Below are 19314 nucleotides of genomic sequence, written 5' to 3'. Positions count from 1 at the left end.
TCAATGCTTTCAAATCTATATTCTTAAAATAAATGTAAAAGCATTTTTTCAAAATATTTGTCCTGAGGGGACAAAAAAAATCCCCAGAATTTATAGTAGGAGAGGAAACCCTTATATGAGGTAGTCCATTATTAATCAGTATTCAGAAACAACGCAGCTAAATGAAATCATTTCTTAAAACAGTGTTTCCTAAATGTAATACCATTTCCCTAATTTTATATATATTCTGTATCGCTTTTGATTTATTTTTAAAGACATTTTTAGCTTTCATTTTTTAACCTTAGCCTTGTTTTGAGCAATAATATTCCATGTTTTGTGTGCTTGTTAAATATGTAACTGTTGAAGTTTGTTCATCATGTACTGCTCCACTTGAAATCATCTCAGGGCTATCTGTGGTATTTGTGTACCACTGTTTGGGGAACATTGCTATAACATATAATTTCATGAAGTAATACCAAATTTGGCACAGTGACTTTTAGTACCAAAAAAAAAAAAGAATGAGGAAGGCGGTCAAATACATGTATTTACTAAGCTGTAGGAGGAGTCATGAATATTTATGGAAAGAGAAACATATACCTGCGCAACTGAGCTTCATGCCACTTCCTTATACCAAAAATTTGCTGCATCAGCATAATCCCAGGGTGCAGTTTTGGCTCTCTGACAATCAAAAGGTGAAGCAGAAGCACGAAGGTTTCAGCACATAGCCTCATAGATGGGCTAGAATCAATCCCTGGTTGGTCGTCTCTTATCTGGAAAGAAGGCTGGTCAGTTGTTTGTGTCAATCATAAGAGAGAGGAGCAGCATTAGGTAGTTGGTTGAAATGAGCAGTGGAGCAAATCTTTCTAAAAGGCAGGTTCTGTTTAACTCTTAAGGAAGAAAGCTTGATGGCAATTAGCAAGGGAAGGGGTGTCAGTAGGTGCGTGTGACTTCCCATCCATCATGCCTGGATTTCAGTTTTTAAGGTTTATCTTGGGTCCCATTGGCCAAGAGGGGTCCATTCAGTTAGTTGGGGGAGTTTAGGGTTTTATTTATTTCTCACCAGGAACTTTGCAAAATTTCTTTGGTTTTGTAAGGTGTCTATTTAGATTAAAGAAAGAACTTAGTAGTCTTAAGTCATTTTGATGTCAGAAGTTATAAACAGAATTACATTTGCCTTTATCAGAGGTGAATAAAATACTTTACATCATTCACGTTATTTGATTTACCTGTTTGACAATTCAAAGAGGAAGAACTAAGATTGTTTAGTGTAACAAAATACAGTATGACTTTAAAAATGGTCACAGTACCTAAGTTTTCCAAGGATCATTTCCCAAAACACGTTTTGTTCCAGTTAATTTGTAAGGATCATTTATGATTTTTTTCTAGGAACAAATTCTTAGGAAAGTTGGAACAGCACATTTTCCAATTCATTGGAAAAGAGAATTTCACTCAATTTTGGTCCATTTCAAAGGTGCATGGCAGAGATGCCCATAAACTAGAAATGTTACTGTTTGACAAAAATAGTAGAAGTGGCCTTTACATTTTTTTGTATAAAAGCTCTTTTTCACATAGTTACTCTAGGTCTACTTTACATGTGCCCTTAGGAAATCATTTCAATAAAAAGACATTTTGAATTTAGTGCTGCCCTCCTACATGCAATTTCTGGCAATTATATACCTCATTTAAAAATGTAATTCCCCTGGCTCGGCGCCTATAGCTCAACCGGCTAAGGTGCCAGCCACGTACACCTAAGGTGGCGGGTTCGAATCCCCAGCCCGGACCCGCCAAACAACAATGACGGCTGCAACCAAAAAAAATAGCCGGGCGTTGTGGCGGGCGCCTGTGGTCCCAGCTACTTGGGAGGCGGAGGCAGGAGACTCGCTTGAACCCAGGAGTTGGAGGTTGCTGTGAGCTGTAATGCCACAGCACTCTGTCCAGGGGGATAGCTTGAGGCTCTGTTTAAAAAAAAAAAAAAAAAAAAAAATGTAATTCCCTGGGCGGCGCCTGTGGCTCAAAGGAGTAAGGCGCCAGCCCCATATGCCAGAGGTGGCAGGTTCAAACTCAGCAAAAAAAAATGTAATTTCTGGAACATACATAGGATCATAATTAGGTATAGCTTGTCACATATTTATTCAGAAACTAAATGTACGTTTCTACTCGTAAGAAGATATCAGAACCTCATCATGTTGGTTTAGGGTGCTACTTCATATTTCCAACTAAGGGTTTGATTTATTAACTATCTTTTAAACATGTGAAATCTCTCCATAATCAGGTTACATAAGGGTGTTAGAGGAGATTAAAATATTTGCAAATTTGGTTGTTTCCAAACACATTTACATATGCATATAAAATAAGCACTATGTCCATTTGCATTCTCTCTAAATTCCCAGATATGCTTATAAAATAAGCATGATATGCATTTGCATTTTCTCTAAATTTCCGATCGAGTGAATAATCTCACCTGCTTATGACGTGGCAACTGAAAGTAACTTCAGTGAACCTGTAAACCCAATTCCAAGTTCTTTCACACTGTGTTCAATTAAATGCCCAATTAATTTAAATGGATAGACTGTAAATAAAACCACGCACATGATTATCATCTAATTAGCACTGGCCAGCATTATAATATGCTCATTAGTGAGTTGTATTTTATCCTAAGGCCCATAATGAGTAATCAGGGTACACATGATTGGCGTGTAGCTGCCTGGATGCAACTATTCAACCAGTAAAGCAGAGCTAGGGCAAAATGTACCATATCTAGAGAAAGAAGACTATAGAGCCAGGTGGTAAACTGGCAATTTCTTCTTTCCTATAATTCAAGTACAGCTCCTGCTCTCAAAAACAAAGAAATAAATGTGAAAATAACAGAATAGCTGGAGGTAGAAAGGAAACTTTACCTGAAGTGACACAGAATAAGTGCCTGCAGTTATTATAAAAGATTACAAAAAAGGGAAAATATTTGTGATCTCTTATTCGTTAACAGTGTATATTTCTGGCACATCAATGTAGAGTCAAAGTAAGAGATGAGTAATGTTTTAATAATGAAATAAGAGATGAGCAATGTTTTACATGACTCAGGACCGTCATGTAAGCGCCAACTCTACCCTGATGCAATACTTTCTTAAAAGGTAGAAATTGAATCATTGAAGTGTTTCTCATAGTAATGTTCATAAGACATTTTATAATTAGAAAGTATTTTGTCTTCCTAATTTTAGCATGTTGTTGTGAAATCATTTGGCAGAGAGCAGGGAAGGCATATAACTGTAAGTTGTACTCACTGTTATGTACGTCGTAAGTCACCATGGCAGGTGTTGGCTCACTTGACACCCAATCCTACACTCCTTTCCTTTGCTTTCCCATGTTACAGAGGCCAGTGCTTAACTTCCCGGACTCCCTTGCAGCTAGAGGGAATACAGGCAGAAAGGCCCCGTGTGGGCTGTCCTTTACTAAGTAAAGCCTGGGTAAAAGAAAGCCTGTGTCCCATCTCACCTTCTTCTTTCCTGATTGCACAGCAGCCCTGCTGTGATCATTTGGACAAAAGGCACACACAACATAGCAGAGCAAGAAGGGAGACTGAGCCTGATCCCTGGACATCCTTAAGCAGCTACTCCAGCCTCAGTTGCCTGCCTTCAGCCATCTTGTTACAGGAGAAAAAGACATCTTTTACTTGTAGAGGTCACTGAAGTAGATTTTGTAGTTTTATTTGCTGTTGTTGTCAGTTATGTTTCAACACAATCTTAATAGACAGGGTTAGATTTTTACTAGTTAAAATCCTGAAATATAAATATAGAGAAAATAACAAAGAAGTATTGACTCGTGCCTAAGACCTTCAAATAGGATCTTTATATCTAGAGATATTCCAAAAAATATTCCTGGAACGAAGAAATCAATGTCTTTTTTTCAAATATCACTGCTGTGGGAAGAAGGTCTCACTGGAGGAAAGTCCTTGCAGCTCCTTCTAGTGGTTCTCCCCAGACATTCCATGTACCCTGTTTTAAATGAAAGAAGCTTTTACTTAGGCTCTTGGCATTTTGTGATTATGCTTTCTTATCCTTTCATGTGACAAAATTGGTGTTAGACTTGGAATGATCTAGATTTCATTGCAGAATATACTGGAGTTGGAAAAAAGAGAATGCATTTGACAAAGGAAGGGTTAGAAGAGACGGGGAACAAAGTAACCAGTTAATTTACAGCTGGATATTAATAGCAGTCACAACAATCCTTCAAGCCTACAAGCCAGAGGTATCCCCAAGTCCACCCACAGCTGTAGCAGGTGAGCCCAGAACAATAAAGATCCCCCACCCTGTCCAAGCCCTGCTTCAGGGAATTGCCCAGAAAGAACTCACCCTTGCATCTCAAAGAAAAGCAATGATAGAAAGGGCCTTAGTGAAGCCTGAGAAGGTTATGTACCCTTTTGGAACTTGAGTTCTAATTTTGATCATCCTCTAATCTTGCCATCATATAACTTGGTGTAAGAGTTGTGTTGCATTCAGGAAGCAGACAGACTTCAACAGCCATAAAGAATTAAAAAGTCAGTTTTATCTTATGTCTTTGAGAGACCCATAATTAATCCACAACAAAGTTACTGAAATGCTATTTCAAACTTGTAGTCACTCTCCTCACTCAGCACAGTCATGTAAGCACCAACTCTACCCCAATGCAAAGCCAAGTTTCCCTCTTCCTTCTTTCTTCTCCCTCAGCCCTTCTCTTATCTGCCTAGTATCTCTTCCAGCAGGAAGAATTTCCTCTTTAGGATGCTAAGGAAGAGGAAATGATAATTTAATTATAGGATCTCTTTTGCATGATAGTGAGCAGGAAGTCTGTGACTATGCTCATGTTAATAATTTTTGTTCTGTAATATCACTTAACTGATTTCATAATCTATAGAGCTCTTTTTATAGCTATACAATTTATATTCTAATTTGAAAAGAATGTTTTAAAGACTGAAATGTTTTATAAAAATCCAACACTTTTAAATAAAGTAGCCCATTTCAAAATAGACCACTTTGTTAGAATTTGTAGCCTTGTTCATTGCCTGTAAGTAAAATTAAAACCATATTTATAGGATACATTTGCCAAGGCCTTCCTTATCACCTTCTTGTTCCACTTTACAGAGAAGTAAACTAACAGTACCTCTGGAAGTCTTTCACAAAGTGCTTTATGAAGAGCAAACGAAACAGAGGAACAGGTAGACAGCCAAAGCATATTAAATTTTATTGAATGAGACCCTCAGAGTTGCAGAATGTTGAAGCTGGAATGGACCTGCCATTCTAAGCCTATACTGAGCCCTTAGCTAAAAACTTACGTCCACTAATGTTAACTGGCCTCCTTGAGTCACCATGGTTAGATGCGGAGCCAGGCCTGGAATGTATGCAGGATGGTTTGGTCCAGGGTGCTGGTTGCTAAACCCCACAAAATCTTTTGCACCTTCTAATCTTTTGTGTCTTTGAACTTGCTGGCATGCTCCCGCCTACACTCTGACACCCCTTGAGATTCGCATGTGGATCTATGGCACATGCCTTTTGTTTGGCCAGAATGGGCAGCATGTCAACGTTCCAAAGCTAGAAAAGAGGTGCACAGTAAAATCTCAAAAACACAGGCAGGAGCGGTTACTTTTCCTTTGTTAAGTCAATGTAGTCTTCATACAGAAAGATAGCAAGGGCTCTACCATGTCTTTCAATTCAAAAGACTGCACAAAGGCAGTGTTTTGAATGATCATGTAGTAAAAGATATCAAGGGTTAGGTGATTTTGATGCAGGATTGTTGAGCCTAAGGGCAAGGGTGGTGTCTGTGTAGGGCAGTGATGGGTGAAGGCCATGCCACCTTCCATTAATAGCGGGATACACAACCAGGGATGACAATCTGGCCAATACTGTTATTAAGACAAAATCTGAATCTTGGAAAAAGCCAATTCTTTGAACAGGAATGAGAGTGGGATTGGCCTCATTGCTGCAGAGGGCAAGTGAGAGCCAGAGGGAGAAGCTTCATCTTCACTAGCTGCAGGGCTCTTCTCCTGGCACACGTGTGCCCTGCTTCCCCTGCAGAGCACCCACGGAAGTGGCTACAGGGCTTTTGGCCACCACCACAATGTGCTTCCAGCACCTTCCCGCCTGCTGGGGTCTGTGCTGCCAGCCCCACTCAGCTGGCCCCCAGCTCTCCCTCCCTCGTCCCTGTCCCTGTCCTGACAGCTCCTTCGGAACAGATTGTTCTCAGGGAATATATCAGACAGACTCTCTTAAAAATCACATGGCACAACATTAGGAAAAAAGAAAAGATTCTAAGAAATTTAAAAATTCAAAACAGAAGACAATTAATTGGTTTTAGACTAACCTTTAGAACTTTAATCTTTGATTTTTTTCCCCTCCTTTAGAGCAATCACTTCTATACTGCCAAAATAAATGAGATGTGCTTCTTTCTGAGTCATTGCCGTGATCTCCATCAAAGGACAGCCAAGACAGTAATTAGTACTCCACACCAACCCTGTCTCAGATTTGACATAAACTGCATTTGTGCTTTGCAGAGCTGAAATGAAAGCACTTCTAATCCTCAGAATTTTCTCTTGAGTTTCTGTCATTTGGTCTGCCATTTCTGGAGGTGTTGCTTCTTATAGATCTTTTCTACTGTTAACTTCACAAACAACAACAAAGACTTAACAAATTAACAAATGGCACCATATTCCCTTCAGAGGAAATTACCATCTGAACGTATTAGAGGGAGGGAGGAGAGGGGTAAAGTTAGAAACACCACCTTAGTTTCTTGGTGACATTGAAGTAGGTCCAGGAATTCATCCCAGAAACTGTGTTTCCAAAGCGGCTAGGACAGACTGTCTATGAGGGCAAAATCCCCTATGAGGCAACTAGACACTCACGGTCCTTTTGGGAACAGTTTCTGAATATCCACATAAGTGCTGTCAGGCAAATGTGTATACTAGACCCAGAGAAGCACGAAAACTTGGTCAGAAAGTCACCTAGCCATCCAGGATGTGGCTCTGAATATTGGGTAAAACTCTGCCCAGTTTTGTAGTCCTTAGAGCAGCAGTTCTCAACCTGTAGGTTGCGACAGGGACTGTATTAAAGGGCCATAGCCTGAGGAAGGTTGGGAACCACTGCCTTAGAGGGTTTCCAGGGCCTGGTGCAGGGAAGGGGAACCTAGATCCTCCCATCTGACCCAACAGAGCTGAGAGTCCAGCCAGACCAAGGCAGCTGGAGCTCAGAGGACAGAGAGAAGAGTGAGCCACAGAGAACCTCAGATCTGCAGAGGAAACGCAGAAATCTGGAAATCTGGGAAACACAGCAGGATCTGCTGCTGTCTTCTCCTCTCAGTTTGCGGGGATTCACGTTCTCACAGTAACATGGTACAGGTTACAACATGCAAAACTTTCTGTTGTGTTTTCAAGGAAAAGCACTGTGGAACTTGATTTGTGCAGTCCACTTCAGTGGCCACTACACACACATGACTATTTAAATTAATTAAAAGCAAATAAAGTTTAAAAATTGCAGTTAGCTTCATCAGCTGCATTTCAGGAGCTCGGTGGGCACCATAAGGCTTGTGGCTACTATTCTGGACAGCACAGATGTAGAACATGTCCATCACTGTGAAACATTCAATCGAAGAGTTCTAGAATATGTAGCTTTAATATATTTAAGAAATAGATCACAATTTTAAAACCAAGTATTTTGATTTTCTCTTATACCAAGACTTTTTTGTATATGTATACAACAATTTGATCCCGAGTTCATTTACAGATTTTGAATAAACAAAAATCTTCGTGAGATAATAACTTTTAGTTTCAGAGACATAACAATTTTTATAAAATCACCCTTCTGTTATAGTAAAACGTCTAGAGAAGTTACCAACTTAACCTTCTAAGGCAGATGTCCAATTAAAAGGTTGTCAAAGGAAAGGCAGTAACAGTCTTCCTGAGAGCTAGTTTCAGCTCTAAGAAATTCCTTTGCCTTTCTTCTTAAATGTATGTTGATTGGACAGTTTCTCAAGTCACTTGTCCAGATCTTCTCATCCTAAAGCTCACGATAGTGACATTTTTCTCCTGAATATGTAAATACATAGACATTTTGAATATCTCGATATAGTAACAGTAACTTAAATGAGCTAAATTCTGCTTACTTCTGACAGATAAATTGGACGAAGAGCCTTTTCCGTCATTATTAAGGGCAGGCATTTTCTCCCAGGCTGAGAAAAGCTGTTTCTCTTGCTGCCTAAGCAGTTTCCATTGCAAAAGCAATTTACCACCATATGGATCCCTTCAGGAGACTGACTAGAGTAAAAAGGCAAATCTTCTCACATAGGGACTCTGGGTTCATGGCAGATAGAGGTAGAGTTGTGGGGGATTATTTATAGAAAACAACCCACACCTCATCCCATGTGTCACCCAACCAATAGCACTCAGGGTTGTAGAACACACAGGGATTTATGGTAGAGCCACACACAGCAGCAGGATTCTCTGGCTGCTAATGCCCCAGTTTCCTCAGGCCTCCATGAGACCAGGCTGAGATTGTACTAGGATGGGGTATTCTTAAAGACTGACATTACTGGCCGGCACAGAGGCTCATGTCTGTAATCCTAGCATTCTGGTAGTCTGAGACAGGTGGATTGCTTGAGCTTAAGAGTTCGAGATCAGCCTGAGCAAGAGCGAGGCCCCATTTCTACTCAAAACAGAAAAACTAGCCAGGTGTTGTGGCAGGATCCTGTCACAGCTACTCAGGAAGCTGAGGCAATAGGATAGCTCAAGCCCAGGAGTTTGAAGTTGCTGTGAACTATGATGCCATGGCACTCTACCCGGATAAGACTCTGTCTCAAAAGAAAAAAAAAATTGACATTACCTCATATGAAACTTTGACAAATGGCTTTTAGACAGGAATGAGATCCCTGATGTGTGTGCGAGATGTGATGAGGCAGATGAATCCAAAAATGTGCAAGGATTGAAGGGGCCTTCTAAAGGTACAACCGGGCCGGGTAGGATGAGATTGGATCAATGAACAAAGATCGTCACCTTACAGATCATTCTATCTCTTTCACTCCAAATGTCCCCTCAACATGAGACGAATTTCATTCTTAAGATAATCTTTCTTTACCTCTCAGAGTTTTTCGACCATTGAAATCATTTTTAGTTACCTTTTAGAAAAGAAAGTTATTATGCGTGTTTTGTAAAACCAACAGCATATATGTGGTATTTTTTATATATGTACTTGGAAGTGGGGCAGTAGTTACTTTGATTTTGTAGAGGTTTTGTTATCCTTAACGACTCTGTTGTCAATTAGTACTCGCTTAAACAGTTATGTTTGCATAAATATTTACGGATTATTTAACATGTCATCATTTAAAATCATTCTTGTATTGATGCTCTTGACAAGAGTTACACAAACATTGTGGCTCATAGGACACTAAGCTATGTAGCAAAATCGGACTTAAACTCTTCTTACTTGATTGAAATGACACAGTTATCAAATCAAAAATCCAGTGATCCAATGAGGAAAAAACCCTTCCTGAGAAGTTACGATAATGTCCATCAGTAATAATTTTCTAAAGTAAAGCTATAGAGATTCATCATGGTTCAGTATGCGCAGAGATTAACCTAGCTAACAGATGCAAGCTGTAATATTTTTACTGGGTTGGAGCAGGACTTTGAGGTATTTGATCGAGGTATTTGATTTCTCTTCTTTTGAAAGAGTGGCTCCTAAAACATAAGGTATGGGGATGTCATTGTGATGAGATAAGTCTTTTGGGGGGTAAATAATGTTCTAGCACAGCATGTTCTGCAGGATTTATTGAAATATTGGCAAGCACTACGGTGAAACAGAGACCAGGAGTTAAGAGAGGTCCAGACAGTCGCCTGGCCTGTTTTGCTTCCCCTGGACATGCTTACATATCTATATGTGGTGCCATACAGACCCCATGTAGACCCTGTGAGCAGGGTTTAAGTCTAAGAAGATGCAGTGTTTCAACACGATTTCTGAAAAGGTAGCTCACTTACACGACAAGCATCACAGAATCAAAATAAAAACATTCACTTTTAATTGATTTTTACCTCTTGTAAATGAAGAAACAAAACACAGTGTAATGGAAATTTGTGCCAGAAGACAAGGGCTCTCATTCCCGCTCTGCAGCTGGCATGGCCACAGGCAAGCTCTTTCACCTGAATGCCCTCGCTCCATTTCCTTATCTGAAAACTGAGAGGACCGGGCATGATGGGGTCCCCACTAAAGTGCAGACGCGAGTCAGAAGCAGCCTGACTTTAACATGATACGGGAATCTGATACCAAAGTCCTATAGGGTCCTGAAGACTGTGACAAAGTGGACAGCCCTGGCCTCCGACTGGGGTAGTCAGTACTCAGCTATAGCCTCTTGTCTCCAGGTGGGAACGTAGCCCCTGCACCACCATATCAGAATTTCTAAAAAATACAGAAATTCAGATTTTTATGTCAAATATTCTGGTTTTTAAATGTTGGAAACTAAAAAAAAAAAAAAAAGGCACAGTGAAGGCCAAACTAAAGCTAAGTGTGGGGTGGGACCTAGTCCATCACCTTGTGGGCTTGGGTCTGCCCCACAAGGTTCTACTACTGGATGAAGAAGGGTGTCCCTGTGACCAAGGGCAGGACTTTCCACAAAACTCTTATTTAATCTTCTTTTCACTTGGTTTCATTAGCATATGGATACAGTAGGGAATCAGAGCAACCACAGCCAGTGGGATGGAGGCGCTCTTACAGAAAGATAGCACATAAAATAAATGCTCTTGCTGTGTCGGGATCTCGATGAAATGGTACAGCTGCAGTGTGGCCAATGAGGTTGTGGCACAGAGCAACCGGAAGCTCGGCTTACAGCTGTTTTCCCCTCGGCAGCTCATAAGGAACATTTCTGAGTTGATTGCAAAGCCCAAGCCAAAGAGGACCCCGAGGTTTCTTACAAGTCCCGCAAAAGGTGTGGTGTCAATGTGGATCCAGTCGGGGTTGGCACACCACTTTTTGGCTATGGGCACAGACCACAGCAGGTCAATGTTGAGCAGTCTAAGAAGCAGGTAAAAGCCAAGTGCAAACAGGAACAGGAAGAGGTTGGTCTTCAGGTACATGCTCAGGGTGGCTGTTTGGATGCCCGGAGTGTGTTCAAAGGCCTCTGCCACCAGCATGCCTGGGGGTTGGAAAGAGACACTGATGATGACTGTGTGTCCCTGGGCTCCTTGGGAATCATTCCTCTCTGCACTGAAGAACTTAGCCATAGTTTTTTGATGATAAAGGGAGTTAGACACCTGGGTTCTGTCAATTTTCTAAGCCTTTTCTAGGCAGTAATTAAAATACACTTTTGTCCGTGATATTTTCACTATTCATGTTAGCCCAGAAGGATTGTTCTGGAGTTGGTGACACTGAGTGATGGTTACCACTGATTTAGGTGTTTGCAATTAAAACTTCAATTCCTATAGCCAGTTAACTTAGGGAGGCTTTGAAAGGTGTGTGGAGCTGAGCAACAGACACTCAATCCCAGTGAATACTGCTGCAGGAATCAAAGCAGCTACTAAATGAGTCTACAGTCGTGGAAAAATCACTTCCACGGCTCATAGAGCACAGCATGGTACGCAGGGTGGAAGGTCATTAATTCCCCCAACCCAAGGTGCAAGCACAATGTCTAGTGGTTTGGAGTTGGCCTTAGCTCTAGTCCCACCGCAGAAAAGCTCAAGTTACCAAGAAGCTAAACATTTACGCCACTGAGTGAGACTGGGCCACTGTGCACATGGAGGCTAGAGGTGTGTTGAACCACGTAAATTCCCAGGGGAGCATTTACTACCAATGACTTCGCAGGATTTAGTATCAATGACTTCTCAGGATTACCCCGAAATTGACAAAGCGATTGCCAGGGAGACTCTGACACTATTGAACAAATAAATCTAAAGCTTTCAAATGGCACAACTGACCACAACTAACAGTGAGTGATCATATTTACCACCAATTACTCCGAGAATTACTTGATGAGGAAAATGTGTTGCTATGAATACTCTGGAGATGCAGACACTGATTTGAATCAACCAGTAAAGACTCCAAAGACATGACCAGGTCAGTCTGTAATGGAAGAATAGACACAAGCATAAGAAGCAAAGAAATTGTATCACTAATAAAATTAAGGGGATGACATATATGATCCATTTCAGAGAAATCTTCTAATTGCGACACAACATCCTGATTCTAGAGTCTTTTTTTCAAAATGTTGTTTTCATAGGCTCCGTAGGATTTGAAAGGTTAACAAAGAGGTTTCTACATTTCTCAGTGCATTAAATTTAACCAGTGCTATATGCTGAGATTTTAACAAATGTTGAAAAGGAAGTCAATGTGACATCCTTAAAATAATATTTTTTAATGAAGTAGGGGGAATTCAAATTTGAGGGAATTACTAGTGTCCAGAATGACCGAGAATGACCACATGTATTTTTACACCCTCTTCTATGCGCTTCTTCCTCACCCTCCTTTCTCAACTTTTCTTTGCTTAAAGAAAACTCACGGTAAAGGCAGCTGCCATCAGATTAAAAGCCCGTGGGCATTCCCACAAGGGCACATTTACACTGGGCTTCATTTGACGGACTCCCAGGAGTCTTAGTTCCTTGTTTTTTTGAGATACAGAAAATAAGGAACATGAGAATTGACCTGTAGCTTATATGCCTTAGATCAGAAGCAGCCATATGCAAAAAAACATAAAAAATATTAAAATCAAACAATGCATATCATTAACAAAAGTTAGCAGTATTGAGTTTTAGAAATCCCTGAATGGTTTGTTCCGGATAAACAACTGAAATTTGCTTATGGAAAGATGAAGAAGTAGAAAGGAGATTTGCAGAGGAAATATGCAGGGGTTGACCTTGTAGAAGAAGAATAAACAGGATTTGGTAAGGTGAAGGTATGGAGCAGGACACAGTAAAGGTTTAGAGATAAAGGAAATATCACAGTGAGAAAAACTCGAAAACGAGGTGTGAGAATTTATTTGTCTCAGAAGAAACATATTTTCCGGGTTTGGTAATTGGAGGAAGGAAGGAACTCTAGAGAAAAGGCTTATCTAGATTCCTAATTTGAAAAATGTCTATGGACAAACATTTAAATGATGACATCTTTATAACATCTGTTTAAATTATAACATCTTTCTACTGTTTTTTGGGATTGGATAATGAATACATTAAGGGATATAGTCTCATTAGAATAATTTTTTTTTTTTGAGACAGAATTTCACTTAGTTACCCTTGGTAGAGTGCCGTGGCATCATCATAGCTCACAGCAACCTCGAACTCTTGGGCTCAAGAGATCCTCTGTCTCAGCCGAGCAGGTGGGACTACAGGTGCCTGCCACATACCCAGCTATGTTTTTTTTATTATTATTTTTAGTAGAGATGGGGGTGTCACTTTGCTCAGGCTGGTCTTGAACTCCTGAGCTCAAGCAATCCACCTGGCTCGGCCTCCCAGAGTGCTAGGATTATAGGCATGAGCCACCGCAGTTGACCAGAATAAACTTTAAAGATGCTGAAATTCCTCTGGTCATTTGTCTTATATATTATCCAATACTACTCTTAAAAGTGGAATATGTGATGAATCTTAAAAATGTTTCTTTTTAGTAGAAACTTTTATAATATAATAGTATTTGTTGTGCATTTTTAAAAAGGCAAACTGGCAAATCTGACCTCAAGGAGCCTAATAATTTCTGACTAAAGTGCTGCTCAGATTGTGTTAATGACAATGAAGATTTGAGGAAAGAAGAGAAAGAAACAGCCCAGTGCCTACAAAATAGTGAATAATATTAAATAAAGTTCTAGGCCTTTCTAAACATTGAAGTAGCTACTAACATTACTTCTGCCAACATTCAAATGTTAAGTCTTCTTCTGGAATGTTTTCTTTTTTTTTTTTTTTCTGAGACAGAGCCTAAAGCTGTTGCCCTGGTAGAGTGCTATGGCATCACAGCTCACAGCAACCTCCAACTACTGGGCTCAAGCTGCTGGACCCGGGCTGGATTCGAACTCGCCAGCTCAGGTGTATGTGGCTGGCGCCTTAGTCACTTGAGCCACAGACGCCGAGCCTGGAATGTTTTTAATTAAAATGTTTTTATAGTCTTTGGAGCCAGAACATTTGCTATTGATGTCAAAAGCATTGACTATTCAAACAAGGAAGCATAATTTCATTAAATAAACTGATGTGTTCAAGGGGAATGATGATCCTCAAAACTTCCAGTTATAGTCTTAAAGCAACAGAATGTGCATGCAAAAATTCTTCCTTAGACCGTATGATATTATATGATTTATTTATGAGCTATCAAAATAATTATTGCATTGTAGAGATCCACATCCAGAGAGTCATTCATTAGTTAAACATTTCCCACTCTGTAACGTGGAAATAGCTAGGAGCTAATTAGGACATTGTCTTAAAGCAAAATATTAGTTTTCTATTCATTTTGGCTATGAAAGAACAGAATAAACACATTTCATTCAACAACTAAAAGTACATTAAAATGAATTTTTAGACCTGACTTTTTGTATTCTACACTGTCATCTTCCAGTGCTACCAAAACTGCAGCAAAGCTGACCTGTGCAGAGTGATGGAGAACTTCTCCACTGGAGTGACAGTGTGGCTCAGGGCCGCTGTCACCATGACGTACCAGACACACGATGAGCCCATTGCGTGGCCAGATGGACTGCCTGCAACGACAAAGCGTCCATCCATGTGAAAGGTGGCTGATTAACTATCAAGATTGGAAACGGACCATAGGTTACCATATTTACTATGAACGTGACAAATAACTGTGGAAAAGCCCACAGGGCACAGGTTATATGCGGTATTTAGAAGCAGCTAGAAATAAGGTTGACTGAGTCAAATTGAGCCTCAAAAACGCTAGTTCAAAAAAAATTTCCCCCCATTTTCATGCTCATTGAATTCCAGAAATCAATATGCAGGGTGGCCGTAAAGTACTATGTAAAATATATTATTTTAAATTGCACACGAACTTTATGGTCACCTTGTATTCTAGGCTAATTACGAATCCAACCCAGACTGCTGCACCAAAATCTGCCATAAAACTACTCATCCTTCGTAACTAGTTGTTGTTGTTGTTGTTGTTGTTGTTGTTGTTTTGAGACAGAGTCTCACTTTGTCACATTCAGGAGAGTGCCGTGGCATCACAGCTCACAACAACCACCAGCTCTTGGGCTTAAGCAATTCTCTTGCCTTAGCCTCCTGAGTGGCTGGGACTACAGGTGCCCACCACAATGCCTGGCTATTTTTTGTTGCAGTTGCCACTGCTGTTTTATCTGTCCAGGGCCAGCCTAGGTATATGGGGCCAGCACCCTACCCCCTGAGCCACAGGCACTTCCCCATAACTAGTTGTTTTTAATTGACAAGAAAATTGAAGTACTTGTATTGGATGTTGGATAAGTTTATTTGCCTTGGGCTAAAAAATAAAACTCTAAGGAATATCATTGTTGTGTCTGTGGCTCACTGATTGACTTAGAAATGACTGCTGCATGCAAGCAGCTACCTCTATGCCTATCTGGTGGTTGTTGTGATGAGAATCTTTGTAACAAATGGGAGAATGGAGGATGAAGAAAAATCTGGGAGGAAAAGCCTGCAGACAGGTGGCCTTTCTATTTCCAGAATGTCTTTTCCATGTTGCTTGATTTTTTAAAAAAAATCACTTAGGTATTCTCCCTATTTTTATTGTTGTTTGTTTGTTTTTTATCTGACTAAACACCAGAAACTCCTTTTTAAAAACAAAACACCAGTCTTTTTTTTTTTTAAGCAAAGAAACATTACTTCTTATCTGCAGGACTTTTCAGAGCCTTTTCAGTGAATTATAAATCTTCCAGTGATGAATATAGAATGCAGTCTCCCCCCTCCTCACTTCTTTTTCCAGAAAATGTTTCATAAGATGGAACACACGCTGGGGAAGTGCTGGCATAGACCAAACTAGCATTTTAAATGTGTCAGATGTCTTCCATCCATCCATTCATCAATTCTTCACACATTGGTTTCACGGAGATAGAATACACAGCATCTCTGCCCTGAGGGACTGCACAGTCTAGGCAGGCAGATATATAAAGAATTATAGTACAGTGTGATAACTGACACTGAAATAAGAGGTCAAAATAGGGGGCACAGGTGAGGCAGAAAGGTGGGAACAAAATTAGGGCCACGCATCAATGAGAACAAAGTTATAGTCAAGCTGCTATGGTAACCATTACAGAAACACATGGTTTACTCCAGTTTGAGGAAACCCTGCAGGAGGTGCCTCGGCAGATTGAGGGCAAGTGTGTCCTTGAGTAACTCTGAGTTCATTATGCCATCATTACCATGTATTATTGCCCCCCCATAATGGTCTTTGGAAGCCATGATACTTCCCACCTGCACAAATAAAGTAAAAAACTCCTCCACCCAATAGATGGGAGGAGGTAACATTTTCATTGACCGGGGGATGGCAACACAAGAAAGAGGAAGTCAAAAGAAAGAAAAGAGACCCCAGGGCCACTGTCCCCTTTGGATGAGTGCCCCCTCCTACCCCTCCTCTAGAGTGTATTGTGCTAGCTGATCTTTCTTCACACACACACCCCCATATCTGGACATACACTTGCTTAATAAACTCCTGTCACTTTGCTCCACTACTTCGGTGTTTGGTTTCAATTCTTTCTCTCCAAATACAAGGACCCAAAAAAGATCATGTGCCAGTAACAATATAAAGACTTATGCATAGTTTTATGGGAGCAAAAAAGAATGATATTTAGAAAGCTCATTAAGAACTTACACATTCCCTACCCTCGGGGTTTTCTTTCAAAGGATGTCAGAGGGCAAGAATTTTATGCTACAGAGCAAAATATGGTGAAGTACAGCACACTCTTACAAATTTAAAAGAATGTCATTTTCCTTAGATATATTTCAAGAAAACCTTTTTATAGTCTTATACTCAACTTCTAAAGATTTTACACTCATACAGACTCTCATAATAAAAAAGGAAGTGGCCCAAGAAGTCTACTAGATACTACAAGCACAAGAGAAAAAAGACATTTTAAAGAAATTGTTCTAAGGTTAGAGATAATCTTTACTGGCAATACGAATATTGGGAAATCCTTACCTTTCTTACAGAAAACTTATCTATTTTCCCCTCCTTCATGAGATTCTCAGAAGTCCTATTGTAACTTCGGAAGTTGCTCAGCAGCAGATAAACCAGCATCTCTAGAGACTCACTATAGTTCTTTGAGAATTCATTCTAGCTGGGTTTTGTTTGTTTTAGTATCAAGCCACTACATTCATCCACAATGTAAATGCTCAAATATAAAGCCATTTGGGGAATATTCTCCCAATCTACCCTTTGACAAATAACAAAAGAGAGTTTGATTATTCATAAATCTTCTTTCCTTCCTCATTACAATTTTGATTGCTATGAACTTTCAGCGTCCTCATCAATGACATTTTCTTTAATACCCTTTATAATATCATACAGGTTATTAGATGATAATAATACATTATTACTCTCTGTTGGAATATCATTAATAACTTGAGGCTGCTGCAATTGCCTACCTGGGCCTGTTTCGCATGTAGTAGGGAACTGTTCAAGGCATGGACTCGAGTGATTTGGGTAAATCTGAGTTTCTTGGACCCACCAATAAGGCCGATGACCAAATAATATCCTGTATTTAAAGAAATATAAATATGCATATATTTAAATGCACAGCTATTACTTAATTGGAGAAGAGCTATTCTTTCCTATGGAAATGACTCAAGCAGAGGAGCAATGGGGGAAAGTTCATGATTAAAAGACTTTGAAAGGGGTGGCACCTGTGGCTCAAAGGAGTAGAGTGCCAGCCCCATATGCCAAAGGTGGCAGGTTCAAACCCAGCCCTGCCCAAAAACTGCAACAAAACAAGTCTTTGAAAAAACTTGGGTTCTGGTTTCTCATTCATCACAGAGAATGGTAGTCATTTGGGGTTTGGGGATCCTAATTTCCCATAAACAAGGGGACTTTTTTTTCCTTGCAGGGAATGTCCTGTGGGTACTTTGGGTATATCTGGGAATATCAAAGTGGTCCCTAGAATTATCAATCTTTTCATTATTATGCTGCTCATTTCACTAATTGGTTAATCTACAGAACATGTGTAACAGGGTTTTGGAACTTAGTTATAAGCCATTAAATGATGCATTTCTATACTTTCTTAAAGTTCTACTTATGAATCTGGTATTTCAAGTTTGTATGAAAAGATTATGGTATGTTTAAAAGATTTTTCAAGTAAAACTGTACACATCTGAAATCTAATCATTAAGCCAAAGCTACAGATTTAAGAATAAGCTTTAGGGGAAATAAAACAGAAGTCTTACCATTTCAATATCAGATTGAACCAATCCCCAATGACTGCTACCCATATCATCTTGGTTCCAACTGTCTGATTAAGTTGAAACCAAAGTGGAAAATAAATAGAAAAGATATTCCGGGGCTCTCCAACCTTGGACATAAAATTTAGAAAATTGTAGCAAGCTCGGTAGTCCTTCTGCAAATTCTGAATTATGAGCACTCCATTTCTATGAAGGAAATCCATCACGAAAGGGAGGCAGCTCTGAACACAGAGCACTTGGAGCTGATGTACTGTGGGTCCTGCTGTTTTTATACGGTACCTTCATGGAGTGTTGATCCATTACCACAGCATGTGACACTGACCATCTGTGGAAAGGGCACATTGGCTCTGCTCTGTGGAAAACCTCATCTGTTTGTGATTTTACTCAGTAGCTGGGAGGTGAAATACATGCTGATCTGTGGCATTTTGAGGGGAAATTTGGATAGAACATGCAATGAATTTCCTTTGCATCCTCTCTTTTGTGTTAACAGTTGGGTCGTGTTTGTTTGAAATTTTTTGCACAGTCCATTTCCTTCAAGGGCAGACATTAGCAATCTCTGTGTTTGGCTAGAAGACCAAATAATGATCACGTGCCAAATAGCCCTTGAAGACAGACATTTTCATTTAGGATGGGGTATCGCCCTAAGACTATTTTATTGGGTCTTTGAGGAAAACTGTTGAGTAATTATCAGGGCATGAAACATATATGACATGACCGACTATTTTCTAATCAGATATTTTTAAGTAAGACTAGTTTGATATTTCTTTATTATTAAAGGGAATGATAGAATACACATGGACCAGGGAGGGAGACATGTTGAATGGATGAAGGAGACGTGTTCTCTGTGAGTATGAGGCCAGAAAGCAGGAAGGAAAGTCTCTCTGAAAATCAAAATGTCTTAGAACTGAGTCATATCTCTCACTGACAAGGGAATACAGTTGAGGGTATTGGGGAATGGTTCACGTGACAAAAATAGGAACAGA

At 39.9% G+C, this 19314-nt stretch overlaps 1 protein-coding gene across 2 annotated transcripts; it reads right to left on the bottom strand.

Annotated features, from left to right (window-relative positions):
- Window positions 1-10557: 10557 nt before the first annotated feature.
- On the bottom strand, window positions 10558-18626 carry G6PC2 (glucose-6-phosphatase catalytic subunit 2). 2 transcript variants are annotated; one of them, XM_003795167.3, is made up of 5 exons: window positions 18317-18626; window positions 17522-17631; window positions 14541-14652; window positions 11929-12044; window positions 10558-11121 (listed from the first exon to the last, which is right to left on the bottom strand). In XM_003795167.3, the coding sequence occupies exons 1-5, from the start codon at window positions 18532-18534 to the stop codon at window positions 10610-10612; spliced, it is 1068 nt and encodes a 355-aa protein (XP_003795215.1). In that variant the 5' UTR covers window positions 18535-18626; the 3' UTR covers window positions 10558-10609. The 2 variants fall into 2 exon arrangements, with proteins under 2 accessions (XP_003795215.1, XP_012663915.1); XM_012808461.1 differs by lacking the exon at window positions 11929-12044 and having other exon boundaries at window positions 11097-11121; window positions 18317-18534.
- Between the last annotated feature and the right edge of the window lie 688 nt (window positions 18627-19314).

This window comes from Otolemur garnettii, unplaced genomic scaffold (assembly GCF_000181295.1).
Source record: "Otolemur garnettii isolate 467f Iridium unplaced genomic scaffold, OtoGar3 scaffold00090, whole genome shotgun sequence".
Taxonomy (NCBI): domain Eukaryota; kingdom Metazoa; phylum Chordata; class Mammalia; order Primates; family Galagidae; genus Otolemur; species Otolemur garnettii.
The sequence above is the reverse complement of the archived record's forward strand: the minus strand, read 5'-3'. Positions and strand labels throughout refer to the sequence as shown.